A 19,587-nucleotide genomic window follows, 5' to 3' on the forward strand; every position below is an offset into this window, starting at 1 on the left:
ACCCATCTGGTTTTTTACACCCGGTTGTTAATAAAGCCTGAAACCGCTGCGGCCGGCTCCCTCTCTCTGATGCCTTTTCCAGTCTGTCTCCGCACCCCCTTCCGTCTGGCTCCTCCTTCCTCTGAGTTGACATTAATTGTCGGCGGGGGTGCTGGCCTGGGAGAAGGGGAGGTGATGAGCTCACAGCGGCCCGCTCCTAGCCAGCCGGCTGACTCACGCTCCCCATTACCCAAGTTTTCCGCCTCCCGCCGCCTGCTGCGGGGCGTGAGTGTGTGTGAGTGCGGCCGCCTCCCCGCCCAGGCCTCGACCTTCCTCTGTCTGCCACCCACCACCCTGCTCCCCTGGACGGGGGGACATAGAGGCTCCACCGCTTCCCCCTGCGATGGGGGCTGTGCATCCCGGCGGAGTGGGGAGGGTGTCTCAGGCTCCTCTCCCGGCTCAGGAAGTCCCTCCTGGTGTCTGGCTGGAAGCCCTCTTGCTGTTGAACCGTGACTCCCAAGCCCAGCAAACCCCTGTGAATCCAGCCTCCAGCCCCTCCGCCAGGGTCCCCCCACGCTTCCCTGGCTGGAGAGGAGAGCAGGCAGACGGGTGGGCGCCCTGCCCACGCGGCCTCCACGTGCGCCCCGTCTGTCCGTCCGTCCCTTCCCTGCAGCCAGCCGGCCCCTGATCATCCCTGCGCCCTCCCGGGAGCTGGCGGCTGTGTGGGTGTTTGCAGCTGGACACCCTCCCTCCCGCCCCGCAACCCCCCTCCTCCCCAGGCCGCGGCCACGGCCAGCCCCCTCCCCGCCCCCTCCTGTCCCCTGCTGCCTCCTCGGCAGCCTCTTGCTCCTGGCAAAGCATCCGGCTCCTGCCTGCTCCTCCCGGGTCCAGGGCGCCTCCGCGGGCGCGTCCCCGTCCCGTCCTCCCGTGGCCGCGGCCCTCCCCTCGCTGCTCCCACCCCCTCGCACCCCATCCCTGCCCCGGACTCTGCAGACATGAGGGTCTTGGCCTGCCTCCTGGGTGAGTGACCCCCTCCTCCTCGGGGACTCAGGGGCCTGGGCCCCGCCCTCTGACCCCTGAGCTCATCACTGGAGGGACTCAGACTTCCGGGGCCCATTCCTGGTGCCCAGGGATGCAGGACACGTGCCTCCCTGCCTGACCTCCAGGGACCCAGCCTTCTGCGCCCCCAGTCCCACCGTCTGAGGAGCCCCAGGGACCTGCTTGCCTCCCATCACGCCCCCAGCAGCCCTGACCCTTGTGGGGGTGTACCCACCATTCGACCTTTAGCCGGGTCTCTGGGGAGCACAGGGCCTGGTCCCCAGCCCTGACCTGTGGCGTCTGGGCCCCGCCTTGGCCCAGAGTCCTGTGCGGGAGGTTGTTGGTTCAGAGGTGTGTGTGTGTGCATGTGTGTGTCTGTGTGTGTGTGTCTGTGTGTGTGTGTGGCCAGGGCCCTGTGCTGAGAGAGGACCCTGGGCCTGCCCCTCACTGTGTCGCGCCCTCACCCTCCCTTCCAGCGGCTCTGATGGGGATCCAGGCGGTTGGTAAGTGCTCCCCCCCTCCTGGCCTTGCCCAGCTCCAAGCCCACACCATTCCTGGCCTTGCCCTCCCACGGGATCCTGCCCCCGCCCCCCGCCTCCCCCCCCCCCCCCCCGCATCCGGCTGTGACCTCAGGCCCTTTCCCCTCAGAACTACCCAGACACCCATCACCCGCCACCCACTTGCAACAGGGACCAGGGTCTCACCCTGCTCTCCTGGGCCCCAGGAATGGGGGTCCCCACAGCAGCCAGGCGCTGGCCTGCAGCCCCACCCTGAGCACAGCCCGGCCCCAGAGCCCCCCGGAGATCACAGCCTCTCCTCCGCCCCCCAGAGCGGCTGCGCCTGGCCGACGGCCCCCACGGGTGCGCGGGCCGCCTGGAGGTGTGGCACGGCGGGCGCTGGGGGACCGTGTGCGACGACGGCTGGGACCTGCGGGACGCGGCGGTGGCCTGCCGCGAGCTGGGGTGCGGGGCCGCGCTGGCCGCCCCCCCGGGTGCCTTCTTCGGGGAGGGCGCCGGGCCCGTGTGGCTGAGCGAGCTGGCCTGCCGGGGTGGCGAGGGGCAGCTGGGCCTGTGCCCACACCGGGGCTGGAAGGCCCATGTCTGCTCCCACGAGGAGGACGCGGGGGTCGTCTGCGCAGGTGAGGACCCCAAGTCCTCAGCCCCGTAACTCGAGGGGCCGGGGCTCTCCCTCCAGAACCCAGGGGCCTGCCCGGCCTCTCTGGGGCCAGCCCCCCATAGACCCACGGCTCTCCGCAGGTCAGCGTGTGGCCAACTCCAGGGACACGGATGGCCCCCCTTTGATCCTGGTTGGGGACCCCTGGCCGGGGCTGCCCGGGGAGCTGGGCCCCAGCTCTGAGGAGCCCCCAGTGACACACGGTGAGCCGCCCGCCCTCACCTGCTTCTGCTCAGCCAGGGGAGGGGCCTTCCTGGACGGCCCTGGGGACAGACAGATGCCCGGGCCTCCCCAACCCCCGGAGGGCCCCTCACAGCCCCCAGGCAGGAGGAGAGGGGAGTGGCTTCTGACCTCCCTCCCTCCTGTCTCCCTCCCAGCCCCCCGCCTGGCTGGGACCCCCCAGAGCAGCTCCCGGAGGAAGAGCCCCCGGCCGCCCAAGCAGGCCAAGTCCACCAGGGCCCCGCTGCTGACGTCCGGAGCCCCCCGCCAGGGTGAGTCCCTGCAGACCCAGATGGGGGGCAGGTGTCCTGCTAACCTGCGGCCTCGAGCCCTGGCCGGTGGGACCCAGGGGTGGGCATGATCCCGTGACCCCAGGGGTTGCCAGTTGGATTCCCGCTCAGGGCACATGACTGGGTTGCGGCTGGATGGTACAGGAGGCAGCCAATCCATGTTGCTGTCTCTTTCCCTCTCTCTTCCCCTTTTTCTAAAATTCAATTTAAAAAACTGCTAAAAGCAAACAATCAAAAAACCTGTGGCCCTCAGGACTCAGAGTCAGGCCCGGCCCCCTACTGACCCGATCAAGGCCCCCAGGTGTCTGCTCCTGGCACCCAGGCCCCCCCATCAGATTCCCACTCTCCCTTGCAGCCTGGCTGTGAGGGGGGGTTGGGGGGTCTCAGACCAGCACCCTCCTGGCTGCCTCACCCAGGCCCCTGTCTGTCCCCCAGAGCGGCTGCGCCTGGCCTCGGGCCCCCACGGGTGCGCCGGCCGCCTGGAGGTGTGGCACGGGGGTCGCTGGGGGACGGTGTGCGACGACGGCTGGGACCTGCGCGACGCGGCGGTGGCCTGCCGGGAGCTGGGCTGTGGGGGGGCGCTGGCCGCCCCTGGGGGGGCCAGATTCGGCCCCGGCTCAGGGCCCGTGTGGATGGACGACGTGGGCTGCGGAGGGGGAGAGCAAGCCCTGCGGGACTGTCCCCGTAGCCCCTGGGGCCGGAGCAACTGTGACCACAGCGAGGACGCGGGGCTGGTCTGCACAGGTGCGTCCGCGGCCGGGAGCCTGGGTTCTCCCACCCCCACCCCCCAGGTCTCCCCTTGTCTGGTGCATTGTGGATGGCGGGGATGGTGGGGACCAAGGCCAGCTGGACAGGCCTGGACACAGGGTCGGGGGCTGGCGGATGAGAGGTCCCTCCACCTGCCCAGGGTGGGAAACAGGGGGCCCCGGGGGAGGTGAGTCGAGGCTTCAGCTATGCTGTCGGGGAGAAGCAGGCTACAGGTGCCTTAACACCTCCAATTCTCAGACGCTGCAAGGAGCGCCTGCCCATAGGAGGGGCGGCAGGCAGGCGTTCTCTGCCCTGGAGCACTGAGTGGGGGTGACGCCCCCCCATATTTTTTATATATTTTATTGATTTTAGAGAAGAAGGGAGAGGGAGAGGGAGATAGAAACATCAATGATGAGAGAGAATCATTGATTGGCTGCCTCCTGCACACCCCTTACTGGGGATCAAGCCCGCAACCCAGGCATGTGCCCTTGGCTGGAATCGAACCTGGGACCCTTCAGTCTGAAGGCCGATGCTCTATCCATTGAGCCAAACCAGCTAGCCCCCCCGCCCCCCCATATTGGCAGGTAGGGATGAACTGCGCCCCCCAGTGGCGTGCAGCTCTAACCCCAACATAAATGCTCCCTAGAACCAGAGGTTACTGTCTGGACCAGCCCTTAGTTCTCAGTGAGAAGGGGGCGGAGTGGGGGGGGGGGGCAGGATTGCCCCAGCGCCAGCCCCAGGGCCATCAGCCGGGTCTGCAGGCATCTTTGCTTTACAGCTGTGCGTGCCCCGCACCTGGGCGCCAGGGCTGCTGGGCAGATGTGCTGGAGGGGGCCCAGGCTGCGCCCTCAGACGGGGATGGCCCCCAGCGGTGGGGGGTGGGAGCCGGGCCCGGGAGGCCCGGGAGGAGAATGGTGTGGCCGGGCCAGCCTCCCGCGCCCCGCTGGGCAGGCAGGGGCGGGGGCTGGACGCTCAGCGAGGGACCTCCCGGCTCCGTGGAGCCTTTTCCTCGGGTCCAGCCTCACGGTTCGTCTCTGTTGTCTCTCCCGCGTCCAGGCCCCGCCCCGCGGCTGCGCCTGGCCGACGGCCCCCACGGGTGCGCGGGCCGCCTGGAGGTGTGGCACGGCGGGCGCTGGGGCTCCGTGTGCGACGACGCCTGGGACCTGCGCGACGCGGCGGTGGCCTGCCGCGAGCTGGGCTGCGGGGGGGCGCTGGCCGCCCCCGGGGGCGCCTTCTTCGGGGAGGGCGCCGGGCCCATCCTCCTGGACGATCTGCGGTGCCGGGGGAACGAGACGGCGCTGCGCTTCTGCGCGTCCAGGCCCTGGGGCCAGCACGACTGTCACCACCGGGAGGACGCGGGGGCCGTGTGCGACGGTGAGGGGCTCCCGCGGGTGCAGGGCACCACGTGGGGGGCTGCGTGTTTCCCTCGGGACCCCCTGCCCCTACTTCCTCGGTTCACACTTCCTACCGGCCTGGTCCCACCGGTGAAACCGCATCACCCTGGGTGGCCTGTGGCGGGGCGGGGCCATGCGGAGGGGCGGGGCCTTCTGTGGAGGGCGGGGCCTGTGGCGGAGGGGGCGGGGCGGAGCTGTGGTGGAGAGGGGGCCCTGCGGTGGAGGGGCGGGGCCATGTGGCGGAGGGGCGGGGCCTGCGTCGGAGAAGGGCGGGGTCTGCGGTGGAGGAGGGCGGGGCCTGTGGCGGAGGAGCTGGACCGTAGGTGGGGCCGGGGCCTTGGTGGAGGGGCGTGGCCTGTGGTGGAGAAGGGCGGGGTCTGCGGTGGAGGAGGGCGGGGCCTGTGGCGGAGGGGCTGGACCGTAGGTGGGGCCGGGGCCTTGGTGGAGGGGCGTGGCCTGTGGTGGAGAAGGGCGGGGTCTGCGGTGGAGGGGGCGGAGCGCGGGCAGCATGGGGGAGGTGGTGACCCCTCCTCCCCGCCCCGCCCCCGCCCCGCCCAGGTATGCCTCTCGCCTACGTCCCTCCCACCGCCTCAGCTGCGGGCAGCAACAACACCAAGTCCAGGGCCGCCTCTTCCAGGCGCCCGACCCCCACGGCGCGCCCAGCCTCGAGGACCGCAGACATCTCCCCGCCGCTGGCCTCCCCCACGGCCCCTTGGGAGCCTGGGCCGGAAGCTGGTGAGTCGGTTCTGCTCCCCAAAACCGGGTCTTAGCTTCTGTTTGCTCCGACCCCCGGCCCCTGGGCCGCAGTGCCTTCCCCTCTGCTCAGAGGCCGTCTCAGGAGGCAGGGAGGAGGGGTAGGTGCCAGGCCTGGTGCGCAGAGGCCTCGCCGCATTACGGCCCTGCGGTCCGGTCTTGAAATGCACGATGCTTCCTGAAGACCGCCTCCTGCTCACAGATCCTGGGAGGACTGGGTCAACCATGGCTCTAGGCATTATCATTATTAATTTTATTGATTTTTAGAGAGAGATATAGAAACATCAATGATGAGAGAATCATAGATCGGCTGCCTCCTGCACGCCCCCTACTGGGGATCAGCCTGCAACCCGGGCATGTGCCCTTGACCAGAATTGAACCCGGGACCCTTCAGTCCGCAGGCCCGACGCTGTATCTGCTGAGCCACACCGGCCAGGACTCCTTCCTTTTTCATGGCTGCGTAATATTCCACGGCACCCATGGGCCGGGTTTTGTGTGTCCATTTACCCGTGGGTGGGATTTTGGGGCTTCCCCAGCCTCTGGCTTTGTGAATAGAGCTGCTGTGGACCTCTGCGTTCCGGGGTCTGTTTGAAAACCACACTCCCCTGTGGGGTGGGTCCCTAGGAGTGGGATGTCTGGCTCCCCTGGTGATTCTGCGTTGAGCTCCCCAGGAACCACACACTGCCTGGCCCTTGGTCTCTGTGCCAGTGCCGATGGCACAGCACGGGCTCCGGAAATGCTTGCTGCCCAGAGGAAGGATGGAGGGAGGGTGGGGGGAGGAGTGCACAGAGAGCAGAGGCCTTCTCAACCCTAATTCTCTGGGTCTCTCCCGCCCCAGGCTCCCCACAGCTGCGGCTGGTGGCCGGGCCCAGCAGGTGCTCAGGCCGGCTGGAGGTGTGGCATGCCGGGCACTGGGGCACCGTGTGCGACGACAGCTGGGACCCGCGGGACTCTGCTGTGGTCTGCCGGGAGCTGGGCTGCGGCGGGGCTCGGCAGCCGGACCCCTCTGCAGGCCGCTTCGGCTGGGGCTCCGGCCCCATCTGGCTGGATGACGTGGCGTGTGTGGGGACCGAGGCGTCGCTCCTTGATTGCCCTGCCGCTCCCTGGGGGAAGCACAACTGCGCTCACAATGAGGACGTTGGCGTCATGTGCACTGGTAAGGAGCCCTTGCCAGCCATCGGCTCCCGGAGGGCTTCCTGGAGGAGGGAGCAGGAACTAGCATCCACACTAATGGCCATGGAGCACCTGCCTCCTGTGCCCACGCCCTGGGCTGGGTGTTTTCCCACCCGTGACTGCATTCACACCTCACAGTAAGGCCGGGTTGGAGGGTGCTATGTCTGGTTTACGGATGAAGATTCTGAAGCACAGAGTGGTTGAGTAACTAGCCCAAGGTCACACAGCAACCAAGTGGCAGAGTTGTCTGAGCCACGGAGGTCTCCCACACAGAGCGAGCTTCGTCCTCCCCAAGATGAGAGGAAGGGGACGTAGGGGCACGGATATAGGGAGAGAAGCCAGAGGAAGGGTCGAGGCAGGAAACTCTCTCCCTCTCCCTTCCTCTCTGAAATCAATACAAATATATTTTTTAAAAACAATGAAAAGGAAAATAAGAGAATGAATGGATGAATGAATGAATGGGAGCCTGGTGACTGACTGGGGAGGGGAGAGGAGAGGAAGGGAGGGGCATGGCCGGACAACCTTGGCACCTCGAGGTCTGCCACCCCCCCGTCTTCCCTTCTTCCTTCCAGGGACCCCCGGCCTGGACTCCATCACAGACCCCTTCAGCTGGAGCTGGCTCCCCGGCCTGGGCAGAGACCCAGACGCCTGGCTCCCGGGGGAGCCGGCCACCAAGCCCCCCGCAGGGCTGAGCCCCAGTGCCCCCGAGAGAACCACCCAGGCCCCCGGGAGGATGCCCAAGAGCACCAAGAAGTGGGTGACCAAGCACCCAAAGAGGCCGGCCACTCCGGCCCCCGGGACGCCGACCACTAGACACTCCAGGGGCCCGGGCACGCGGGGCCCCCCTGAACTGACCTCCCGGACCACCGCAGCCCTGACCACCGAGGCCCCCCGCAAGCTGACCTCACATACCAGCACAACGCCGCCCCCCCGAACCCTCTGGGAGCGAACCTCTGAGACTGTGACAATGACGACCACTCAAGATCCCAGAGAGGTAACCTCTCTGTCCCCGGTGGAGCCATCAGCCAAGACCCCAGCGGAAGGCCCTTCAGAGTCATCCAAAGACCCAGCCCCCTCCCCCACCGGGGGCTCCCCCGGGGGATCAGGTGAGTGGAGGGCACGTGAAGGGGCGAGGCTGACCCCAGGTGACCCCTCCTGACCCGGGGCCTCCCACTGCAGGCCCCTTCCGGGTTCGTCTGGCCGATGGGCCTAACCGGTGTGCCGGCCGGCTGGAGGTGTGGCACGCTGGACTCTGGGGGACAGTGTGCGATGACAAGTGGGACCTGCGGGACAGCACCGTGGCCTGCGGGGAGCTGGGCTGTGGACGCGTCCGGCCCCGCGTGGGCAAAACCCACTACGGTCCCGGGACCGGGCCCATCTGGCTGGACGACGTGGGCTGCAAAGGGACGGAGGCCTCGCTGAGCGACTGCCCCGCGGGGCCCTGGGGACAGCACAACTGCGGCCACGAGGAGGACGTAGTGCTGACCTGCACTGGTACTGGGGCGGCGGGCGCCCCGGGAGACTCTGCAGGGGGACCTCCGAGGCCGGACAGGGCCAGACCTCTCCGATTTCTCCCAAGGCCACGCCGACGAGGAGGACTACCCTGCCTGGACCTGGGACCCCACCTCCGGAGAGGACCTGGCCCAGGGCACCCCCGCTGCAGGGGCGCCTGGACACACTGCCTCCTGGGGCAGCACCCGGAGCCCTGGGGTCCCCTCCCCAGAGATGAGGCGCCTCCCGGGCCCAGGTGAGGAGCATGGCCAGCGGCGGCGGGGCCTCCATGCACCCCCTGCAGGGGTTCCACAAAGACCCTCTTGCTGAGTTGGCCTGGGTCGCAGGGTCGCAGACATCTGGGCATGCTTCCTGGGCTCCAGGGACCCTAAAACCCTCCCCCCCGCCCCCCCCCCCCCGTCCCACTCTCCTCCAGAGCCTGGGAGAGGGGACCCTGTGCCCACGTGATCATCCCAACCTTGGCTCCCTCAAACCCCTTATCCAAGTGCATGCTGTGCTCGGGGTGGGGCTGTGGCTCAGAGGCGGGGGGACACCTGCATGGAGGGTCTGTCCCCAGCCTGACCCCTGCCCTGGCCAGCAGGGCCCCCCGCCTCCCGGTCTCTCGCCCTCCATCTCTGCGGCTGCACATCTCTCCGCCTCCCGCTCATTTTGTCCCCGGTCGCCCGCCTCGCACCCTCCCCGTCCCTCGCAGGTGGCTTCTTCCCCGGTTCCGGAGGACCACGCCCCTCGGGCCTTTCCCGCCTTTCCCACCAGCCCAGCACGCATGCGCACACTGCAGCCCGGCGCCAGAGGGGCGGGGCGGAGGATAGAGGGGTGGGAGGAGCTAGCGTCCATCGGCCTCGTGTCTTCTGACGTCACCGGCGCGCTGCGCCTCTGATTGGCCGGCTGGCCACGCCCGCGGCAATAAAAGCCGGGGCGCAGGGCGCTGTGGCCCCGCGGCGTGGCTGTGGGTGTCGGGGGTGCAGTTGTGTCGGGGAGAGGGGAAGAGGAGCAGGCCCTGGAGGCTCTGCCATTTGTGCGGGGAGGAGAGCGGGGCAAGTCGTGAATTAGGGTGTATATTGTCCAGTTTCTGGAGGTGCTGCTGCGCGGTGCAGTGTGGCCTGGATTGCAGGCCCTTTGTTCTCTGCCTCCTTATCCCACGGCGCCCCCTCGTGGCGGAGACGGCCAGGTGCTGGGCGCGTGCAGCTGCGCAGGAGGCCGGTCCTGGCGGGCGGGCGGGAGTCCCTTTCCCTCCTGGAGGGAGAAGGCAGCGCTGAGCGCAGATCCGTGCAGAGCTGCACCCCGCGCAGGGAAACCCCGGACAGTCCCACCTGCGAGCTGAGGAACGGGGAGACTGGTGGGAGGGGCGGGGCGGTGTGGGGTGGCGAGTGGGAGGGACAGCTGACATGAATTCCAGCCTCACTAGGTGATCTTGAAAGGTGACTCCAGCTGAACCCCCATGAGTTGGGTTGCAGAGCTCACGTGTGTGTGTGTGTGTGTGTGTGTGTGTGTGTGTGTGTGAGAGAGAGAGAGATCTGGGGGACCTCCAGACCCCTAGCCAGTGAGCAGGGTGACCTTGAAAAATAGGACTCTGCGTCTTTGGGCCTCAGTTTCTGCTTCTGAAAGAAGCAGCTCCGGGGTCCCCGTGGGGAGTCCAGGAGAGCTCGCTGACTCCGGGGCATGCCGGTTCCCGCAACGGGGTGTCGTAGCTCCTGTCCTGACGCCCAGGTTTCAGGTGGGGGGACACAGCGAGGCTCAGAGAAGGTAAACTTGAACTCAGGCACCACGCTTGGGATCCAGTTTGTTTTTTAAAAATACTAGAGGCCAACCCTAGCCGGTTTGGCTCAGTGGATAGAGCCTCGGCCCGCAGACTGAAGGGTCCCGGGTTCGATTCCAGTCAAGGGCATGTACCTTGGTTGCGGGCACATCCCCGGGGGGCGGGTGTGTGTGTGTGCAGGAGGCAGCTGATGGATGTTTCACTCTCATCGACGTTTCTAACTCTCTACCCTCTCCCTTCCTCTCTGTAAAAAGTCAATAAAATATATTAAAAAAAATATTAGAGGCCTGATGCACGACATTTGTGCAAGAGTAGGCCTTCCTTCCCCCGGCTGCCGGCACCAGCTTCCCTCACAGCCCCAGCTTTGTCCGGAAGGACGTCCAGTCTAATTAGCATATTATGCTTTCATTATTATAGATTTTTATTGATTGCAGAGACGAAGGGAGAGGAAGAGAGAGATGGAAACATCAGTGATGAGAGAGAATTACTGATCAGCTGCCTCCTGCACGCCCCACACCGGGGATGGAGCCCGTAACCTGGGCATGTGCGCTGACCGGGAATCCAACCGTGACCTCCTGGTTCACAGGTCCAGGTGTAACCATTGAGCCACGCTGGCCGGACTTGAGATCATTTTAAACGATTTCACACGCATTTAGCTCCTTGGACTGGGAAAGATTACCGAATCACTGAAGTAATTACACACGTGAGCTCTGCGGTCCAACTCACGGGGTTCAGCTGTGGCTCCCCCGGGATTAGAACTTGGGGGGGGGACCCCAGGTCCCAAGCCAGTGAGCAAACTGTGTGTGAAATTGTGGAAAACCGCAAGCCACTGGTTGTTAGTGATTTACTATAAGTGAGCAACAGCTGCGGGTGCCGGGAGGGTGATGGTTTAGCTGGGCAATCAGGGGAACCTCACGCTGGATGGAGATGTAGGGTTTGCACCGTGGACACCGGCAGGGAGGGCGCTCCCAGGGGAGCAGAGGCGGCAGCTGGACGGCGGCCCTGCCGGCCCAGGACGCTGTCCTCTCCCCCAGACGCAGCTCGGCCTGTGTTTCGCTGGTTGGTGCCTGTGGCTGGGGCACACCCCCCCCCCCCCCCCCCCCCGCATAGTGGCTGCACACAGCGCCAGCTCATTCTGTGGGTCTGTGGGTCGGAGGCCCCGAGCCTCGCGGGGCTGCATCCCTGTGGGGGCTCCGGGGAGACGGCTCCCTTGCCTCCTCTGGCGTCCGGAAGCCACTGCACGCCTTGGGCCATGACCCTTCCTCTGTCCACGACTTGCCTCTCTGTCTGGCCCTCCTTCTGTCTTCACGTCTTCCTCTGTCACTACAGCTGGGGGAGTTCTCCAGGTTTAAGGCTGTGTGTGATTACATGGGGTCCACTTGGTTACTATTATTATTATTTTGGGGGGTTAATCCTCACCCGAGGATATTTTCCATTGATCTTTTTTTTAGAGAGAGTGGAAGGGAGGGGGACACCCAGCTCTCCATCCTGGGAGGACCCAGCTCTCCATTCAGGGAGGACACCCAGCTCTCCATCCTGGGGGACACCCAGCTCTCCATCCTGGGGGACTCAGCTCTCCATCCTGGGGGGACCCAGCTCTCCATCCTGGGGGACCCAACTCTCCATCCTGGGGGACACCCAGCTCTCCATCCTGGGGGGACCCAGCTCTCCATCCTGGGGGGACCCAGCTCCCATCCTGGGGGACACCCAGCTCTCCATCCTGGGGGGACCCAGCTCTCCATCCTGGGGGGACACCCAGCTCTCCATCCTGGGAGGACCCAGCTCTCCATCCTGGGGGGACCCAGCTCTCCATCCAGGGGGGGACCCAGCTCTCCATCCTGGGGGGACCCAGCTCTCCATCCTGGGGGACACCCAGCTCTCCATCCTGGGGGACACCCAGCTCTCCATCCTGGGGGGACTCAGCTCTCCATCCTGGGGGGACCCAGCTCTCCATCCTGGGGGACACCCAGCTCTCCATCCAGGGGGGACCCAGCTCTCCATCCTGGTGGGACCCAGCTCTCCATCCTGGGGGGACACCCAGCTCTCCATCCAGGGGGGGACACCCAGCTCTCCATCCAGGGGGGGACACCCAGCTCTCCATCCAGGGGGGACCCAGCTCTCCATCCGGGGGGGGACCCAGCTCTCCATCCTGGGGGGACTCAGCTCTCCATCCAGGGGGGACCCAGCTCTCCATCCTGGGGGGACCCAGCTCTCCATCCTGGGGGGGACCCAGCTCTCCATCCAGGGGGGACCCAGCTCTCCATCCTGGGGGGGACCCAGCTCTCCGTCCTGGGGGGGACCCAGCTCTCCATCCTGGGGGGGGACCCAGCTCTCCATCCTGGGGGGGGGACCCAGCTCTCCATCCTGGGGGGGACCCAGCTCTCCGTCCTGGGGGGACCCAGCTCTCCATCCTGGGGGGACCCAGCTCTCCATCCTGGGGGGGACCCAGCTCTCCATCCAGGGGGGGACCCAGCTCTCCATCCTGGGGGGGACCCAGCTCTCCATCCAGGGGGGATACCCAGCTCTCCATCCTGGTGGGACCCAGCTCTCCATCCAGGGGGGACCCAGCTCTCCATCCAGGGGGGATACCCAGCTCTCCATCCTGGTGGGACCCAGCTCTCCATCCTGGGGGGGACCCAGCTCTCCATCCTGGGGGGGACTCAGCTCTCCATCCAGGGGGGATACCCAGCTCTCCATCCAGGGGGGACCCAGCTCTCCATCCTGGGGGGGACCCAGCTCTCCATCCAGGGGGGACCCAGCTCTCCATCCTGGGGGGGACCCAGCTCTCCATCCTGGGGGGGACCCAGCTCTCCATCCAGGGGGGATACCCAGCTCTCCATATCTCCCCAGGCGGTGATGATGGTTCCGAGCCTTCCTGGAAAAGGGGCACGCCTTCAGGAGGGGCCGTGGCCACGGGGACCCCCACCATGGGCGCGCCCAGACCCACTCTTACCACCGGCACCACCAGGAGCCCAGGTGAACCCCCTCCAGCTCCAAGGGTTCGTGGAGACGCAGGTGAGGCCCGTGGCTGGGGCGAGGGGACAAAGACACTTGTGTGGTGGGGTAGGGAGATGGACCCCAAATTCCCCAGTGGAGCCCCAACCTTACCCCAGAAAGACCCGGCAGAAATGTATCCCGAAATAAGGGGCTGCTGCCTACACCAGGTCCTCACCTGGCAGCGATGGGCACTCTCGACGATGGTTTGGATTGTCATAACTTGGAGCCTCATGGGGGGGTGGGGGGCGCAGGGATGTTGTCACACAACCACAGTCACAGGGCAGCCCCCCACCGAGACTCATCCCATCCCAAATGTCAGTGATCTGAGGTTCAGAAACCCTAACCTATACTGTGCAAGTCACTCGGACAAATCAGTAAGAAAACGGTGGGCTCAGTGGTTGAGGGTCAGCCTATGAACCAGGAGGTCATGGTTCGATTCCCAGTCAAGGGCACATGCCGGGGTTGCAGGCTGGATCCCCATTAGGGGGCGTGCAGGAGGCAGCCGATCAATGATTCTTATCATTGATGTTTCCGTCTCTCTCTCCCTCTCCCTTCTCTGAAATCAAGAAAAAATATATTTGAAAAAAACACACACATATGTTTAAGGACGTATGTTAAGTACATTCTGGAGGTACCTATGGGAGAAGGTGAGAGGGATGGAGACTGGGGACAAAGAGGAGAAAGATAAGACAAGAAGAGACAGTGTAGGGGCTGTTGGTGACAACATACAGAGGCGGAGGACCACTTGGCTCTCTGCACCCTGGGTCTGAGAAACGAGACATCAGTAAGACCGCTCTGGTCCTGGCGGTGGCTCAGCTGGTCGGAGCAGCATCCTATGCACCAAAGAGGTTTCGGGTTCGATTCCCGGTCAGGGCACACGCCCAGGTCTCGGGTGCAATCCCCTGGATGGGGCAGGTACCTGAGGCAAGCGATTGATGTTTCTCTCACCTGGATGTTTCTCTCCCTCTCCCTCTCCCTAAAATCAATAACCACATGTCCTTGGGTGAGGATTTTTTTTTTTTTAATCAGTATCACTTTAGGCATCTGAGCCCTGACAGTATCTCAGTAAGCTGGGATTCTCAAAGTAATTAAAAACGATGACAACGTATTGAGCGATATGCTATCTATCAGGCACTGTTCTAAGTACGTGGTATGTTCTACTCCTTTAATCCTCGTCACACCCACATGGGCGCTGTGATGGAGGGGCTGTAATGATGCCCATTGCACAGGTGGGAGAAACTGAGGCACAGACGTCAGGCCTCTGATGGTATTGTTAATCACAAGAGGGCGTGTTCCGTGCTAGGCATCGTGCTAAGCGCTCTGTACACACAGTCTCCCCGAATCCTAATGACAGTTCTATGTGGAAGGTTCGAGGACCATCCATGGTGTCTAGATGGGGAAGAAATGAAGTCAAGGCAGTTATGTAGCGCGCCCACCGTCACCCAGCAGGGAAGCGAGGAGCTGGGGTTTACACCCAGACGGCCTGGCTGAAGGCCGAGTCCCCACCCCCCGCTCCCCTGCTTCTCACCCCTGCAGATGCGGGCGGGGCGCCTGGGATGCCCAGAGCAAGCGTGTCAAACTCACAGGCTCCCTCGGGCCGAATAAACAAGGTATAAGTGGATGTGGCCGCAAAAAAACAAAAGCTTCCATTTTCATGGAAACGTAGGTTTATGTCGATAGAGACATGCTGAATGCAAAGGGCTGAAATAAATGAGTCGTCGTTAACGTAAAATAATAGAACATTTTAATAAAAATTAATTTTTTTCTTGAACACGACTTACCAGACACGGAAGAACTGCACAAATTCATAAGCGTCACGCAGATAAACCTATTTTTCTTGTTCTCTGAAAGCGAAATAGTTCCTGTTGCGCACACCCAACAAGTCAGTCCTAGACTAAGGACGTGGCCATCGGCTGCTAGAATATTCGCTGCTGGTATTAGTGGAGAGACATGGTGCCCTGTAAGGCACGTAAGGGAAATGAATGCAACACAATTATAGTCATCAGTCATTAGCGGACGTTGTAGTTCGTTGTTAATAATTATGTATAACAGGATATTGTAAACATTAAGTTACGAAATGTTTATTGAAACGTTTCTGACATACCGTTCTATTGGCCGGGCCGCAAAAATATTCGCCGTGGGCCGCGAGTTTGACACGCTTGCGCTAAGCTTCCAGCACAGGTGGTGATTCACACTTAACTGAATCAAAAGTGTGAAAAAGGAAACTGCGTCTCTGAGTGGGACGAGGCGCATGCGAAGGGCTCAGTAACCACACGGACCACACGGGACCACACGGGACCACAGAGCACCCCCATCACTAGAAAGTGATACTTAATGGCCTTGGCTCTGAGTACAAAGGACCTGGGTTCAAACCTTGTCCCTGCAACATGCAAACTCTGTGTGTGTGTGTGTGTGAGACTTTGGGCAAGTTACTTACCTTCCTGGCCTGACTTCCCTCATCTGGAAAAAAGGGTTAACTTTTTCAAAATAGTTTATTCATGTTTAGAGAGAGAGAGGAAGGGAGAGGGAGAGAGAGGAAGAGACAAACATCGATGTGAGAGCGAAACCTCCACCAGCTGCCTCCTGCACGCCCCCTACAGGGGGTTAAGCCTGAAACCCTGGCCTGCGCCCTGACGGGGAATCGAACCAGCAACCTTTCTGAGGGAGCAGGGCTGACGCCCAACCTGGACCAGGATGAGGCTTCTAATCGGGTCCTACCTTTAGGGGGCGCCCAAACTCGCAGTGATCAGGATCAATAAAATCTTCATACAATAGTTTCAAAAGTCAAAATCAATGGGAAAATAAGCCACAGCCAACGAAATATCAGCATTTTAAATAAAGACAGGTTCCCATCGACCTCACCGGGCTCCCCCTAGTCTCGGCTCCGCCAGGTCTTGTCTTGGGTTGAAATGTTGAGGTTTTGTTCATCGTGGATGTTTCCATTAATTTTTTAAAAATATATTTTATTGAATTTTTACAAAGAGGAAGGGAGAGGGATAGAGAGTTAGAAACATGGATGAGAGAGAAACATCCATCAGCTGCCTCCTGTACGCCCCCTACTGGGGATGTGCCCGCAACCAAGGTACATGCCCTTGACCAGAATCAAACCTGGGACCCTTCAGTCCGCAGGCCGACGTTCTATCCACTGAGCCACACCGGTTAGGGCTTTCGCATTAATTTTTATTGTTTTAAATTCGGCACAAACACATGTACCTTGATTACTGAGATGACTCTTCTGAACCTCCTGCACCACCCCTCCTGCTTCTGCACCTAAAGGCACCTCTCACACCCTCCCCCTTACCCCCTGTCTCCCCCCTGCCCTCCGCCCCCGCCATCCTGCCCATACCCTCCACACCCCCACGTTCCCCAACTTTCCCGGATTCCGCTTTTTCTTGCATGCTCCCACACCCCTTTCATCCCCCCACCATCCTGCATCCCCCAGTTTCTGCCCCCTCCCGCATCTCATCCCCCCACCCCATCCTCCCCACCTCCCACCCCTCCATTCCCCCACCCCTTCATTCCCCCTTCCACCTCCCATCTCCCCCACTTCCCCACCCCCGCCTCCCACCTTCTCACCCCCCCTGCACCCTCCTGCAGTGAAGGCCGCCAGGTGGCGCTTGGCGACAGGGGCGGGGGAAGGGGGAGCAAGAGGGCGGGGTGAATCTGCCGGAGACCGATGACGTCACGCGGCTCTGCGCCTTCCGATTGGCCGTCCGATCCCTGGCCGTGGGGTGGGCGGGGCAGACTGACCTCACTGTCCATCTCTCCTCCTCCAGGTTCTGGGAAGAAACCCGGGCCCGAGCACCGGCTGCGGCTCACGGCGGCCAGGACGGCGCCCCCCGCCCCTTCCCCGGGCCCCCCAGTGGCCTCCCAGGCGGCGCCGCAGCTCACCCCCCGCGCAGCGTCACCGTCCACGGAGGCGACCTCGCCCCCCGCGGACACTCGGCCGCCCAGCCCAGACCCCGCCTCCTGGGAGAGCGCTGACCTCACCTCGACCCCCGGCCTGCCTGTGTCCACCCTGGAGGCCACCGTGGGTGCAGCGCTGACCCCTGAGCCTTCTCCCACCCCGCCGCCCACCTCGCCCAAAGAACTGACCTCTGACCCCTCTGCACCAGCTGCTGCGACTGGCCTTTCCCCCACCTCGGAGCTGACCCCCGGATCTGGCACCCCACCAGGCCCGGACACAACTCTGTACCCCGACACAGTCCCAGAACCTTCGGGATCCCCAGGCCACTCCACAAGCCCTCCCCCCACCACCCCTCCCTCCACCACGACCTCTCACCCCCCCATGACCCTTAGCACGACCACTACCCCTCACCCCATCACGATCCCTCACCCCACCACGACCCCTCACCCCATCACGATCCCTCACCCCACCACAACCCCTCACCCCACCACAACCCCGCAACCAGCCACAGCTGCTCACCCGGCCACAACCCCTTTCCCCACCAGGACCCCTCACCTCCCCACGACCTCTCACCCCACCACAACCGCTCAACCCACATCAACCCCTAATCCCATCACAATCCCTTACCCTGTCACTGCCCCTCACCCCGCCACGACCCCTCACCCCACCACGACCCCTCACCCTATGACCACTCCTCACCCCGCCTTGGCTCCTGGCCCTACCTCAGCCCCTGTGTTCACCACTAAGTCCCTTATAACTTCCCTGGAGACAGAACTCCCCTTCCCCACTCCCACACCGACAGCCAAGCCCAGCCTGCACCCCCAGTGGACCTTCACGGGGGCCCCTCTTCCCTCCCCATCCCATGTGTCGAGCCTAGAGCCCTCTCCAGACTCAGAGTCCAGCCCCTCCAGCCCCTCTCCAGCCCCAAGCACGGACGCCCCATGCACGGAGGACTTCAAGCCACCCAGCAGCCAGAGCCACGGACTAACCCCTCCACCTCCTCAGACCCCGCACGCAGCCCCTGACCCCACTGTGAGGCCGGACCTCCGCCTGCCCCCCACGGCCCACCCCGTAGAGCAACCTCCTCCTGACAATCTCACCCCGGGGCCAGTCCCCGGCCAGAGCCCAGGCCCCCTTGGCCCCTGCGCGACCCCGGTGCCACCTGTCAGGGTCATGGCTTGCGAGCCGCCTGCCCTGCTGGAGCTGGTGGCTGCCGTGAGGGACGTGGGCAGCCAGCTGCAGGGGCTGACCCAGGCCCTGGAGCGGGACCGGCGGGAGCGCCAAGCCCTGGGACTGGGGCTGACCCAGCTGGTGGAGGCTGCCCAGGGCCTGGGGCAGCTGAGCGAGGTTGTGAAGAGACTGGCAGAGGTCGCCTGGCCCCCCAGCACACCTGCCCCAACCACCACCCCCCCAGAGGAGGAGGAGAGGCCTCTCCGGGGAGACGTGTGACCCTCTCTGGGACCTGAGGGGCGTGAGACCTTCCCAACCAAAACAGGAAAACCAAAGTATCAAATTAAAGACCAGACGTGGGTGACGTTTCTGGGGGACTAGAGGAACCCCGGAGAGACGGAGTCACAAGGCTGATCAGTTTGTGAATAGCACGGGTGCCGTGCAAGGCGGTGAGGGGGTGGCAATCATGGTGATGGGCGTGATGATGGTGGTTCTGACGGGGAAGACGATGCTAGTGAGACTGATGGTGACTCTGACGGGGAAGACGATGCTAGTGAGACTGATGGTGATTCTGACGGGGAAGACGATGCTAGTGAGACTGATGGTGATTCTGACGGGGAAGACGATGCTAGTGAGACTGATGGTGATTCTGACGGGGAAGACGATGCTAGTGAGACTGATGGTGACTCTGACGGGGAAGACGATGCTAGTGAGACTGATGGTGATTCTGACGGGGAAGACGATGCTAGTGAGACTGATGGTGATGATGATGGAGATGATGATGGTGATGAAGATGGTTATCATGGTGATGATGGTGGGGATGATGACAATGATGATCACAGTGATGGTGGTGGAGATAATGATGGTGGTGATGGTGATGATCATATGATGGTGGTGGAGATAATGATGGCGATGAAGATGATCATGGTGATGGTGGTGGTGATGGTGATGTAGATAATGATGGTGGGGATGGTGATGAAGATGATTATCATAGTGATGATGGAGATGATGATCATGGTGGTGGAGGTGATGATGACAATGATGATGACAATGATGACCATGGTGATGGTGGTGGCACAGATGAAGATGGTGATGGTGATGGTGGTGATGATGGTGATGATTGCTGCTGATGATGGTGATGAAGATGATTATCATGGTGATGATGGTGGTGATGATGGAGATGATGATGATAATGATGACCATGGTGATGATGACGGTGATGGTGTTGATGGTGGTGGAGATGATTGTTGTGGTGATGATGGTGGCGATGATGATGATCATGGGGATGGTGATGATGATAATGGAGAGATGGTGATGGTGATGGTGTTGATGGTGGTGGAGATGATTGCAGTGGTGATGATGGTGGTGATGGCGACGATGATGATCATGGGGATGGTGGCGATGATGGTGTGGAGATGATTGCAGTGGTGATGATGGTGGTGATGGCGACGATGATGATCATGGGGATGGTGGCGATGA

General features: G+C 63.0%; 1 protein-coding gene across 2 annotated transcripts; it reads left to right on the forward strand.

The window, feature by feature from the left end:
* Positions 1-816: 816 nt before the first annotated feature.
* On the forward strand, positions 817-18,510 carry SSC5D (scavenger receptor cysteine rich family member with 5 domains). Of its 2 annotated transcripts, XM_036306621.1 has the most exons (14): positions 817-999; positions 1,494-1,520; positions 1,847-2,155; positions 2,274-2,393; positions 2,568-2,681; positions 3,135-3,443; positions 4,503-4,820; positions 5,399-5,575; positions 6,432-6,749; positions 7,339-7,872; positions 7,946-8,260; positions 8,346-8,513; positions 12,885-13,049; positions 16,808-18,510. In XM_036306621.1, exons 1-14 carry the CDS (start codon positions 975-977, stop codon positions 18,385-18,387), a joined length of 4,479 nt encoding a protein of 1,492 aa, XP_036162514.1. In that variant the 5' UTR covers positions 817-974; the 3' UTR covers positions 18,388-18,510. The 2 variants fall into 2 exon arrangements, with proteins under 2 accessions (XP_036162514.1, XP_036162515.1); XM_036306622.1 differs by lacking the exon at positions 7,946-8,260.
* The last annotated feature ends 1,077 nt before the right edge of the window (positions 18,511-19,587 follow it).

The sequence above is a fragment of the Myotis myotis genome, unplaced genomic scaffold (assembly GCF_014108235.1).
Source record: "Myotis myotis isolate mMyoMyo1 unplaced genomic scaffold, mMyoMyo1.p scaffold_m19_p_42, whole genome shotgun sequence".
Taxonomy (NCBI): Eukaryota; Metazoa; Chordata; class Mammalia; order Chiroptera; family Vespertilionidae; genus Myotis; species Myotis myotis.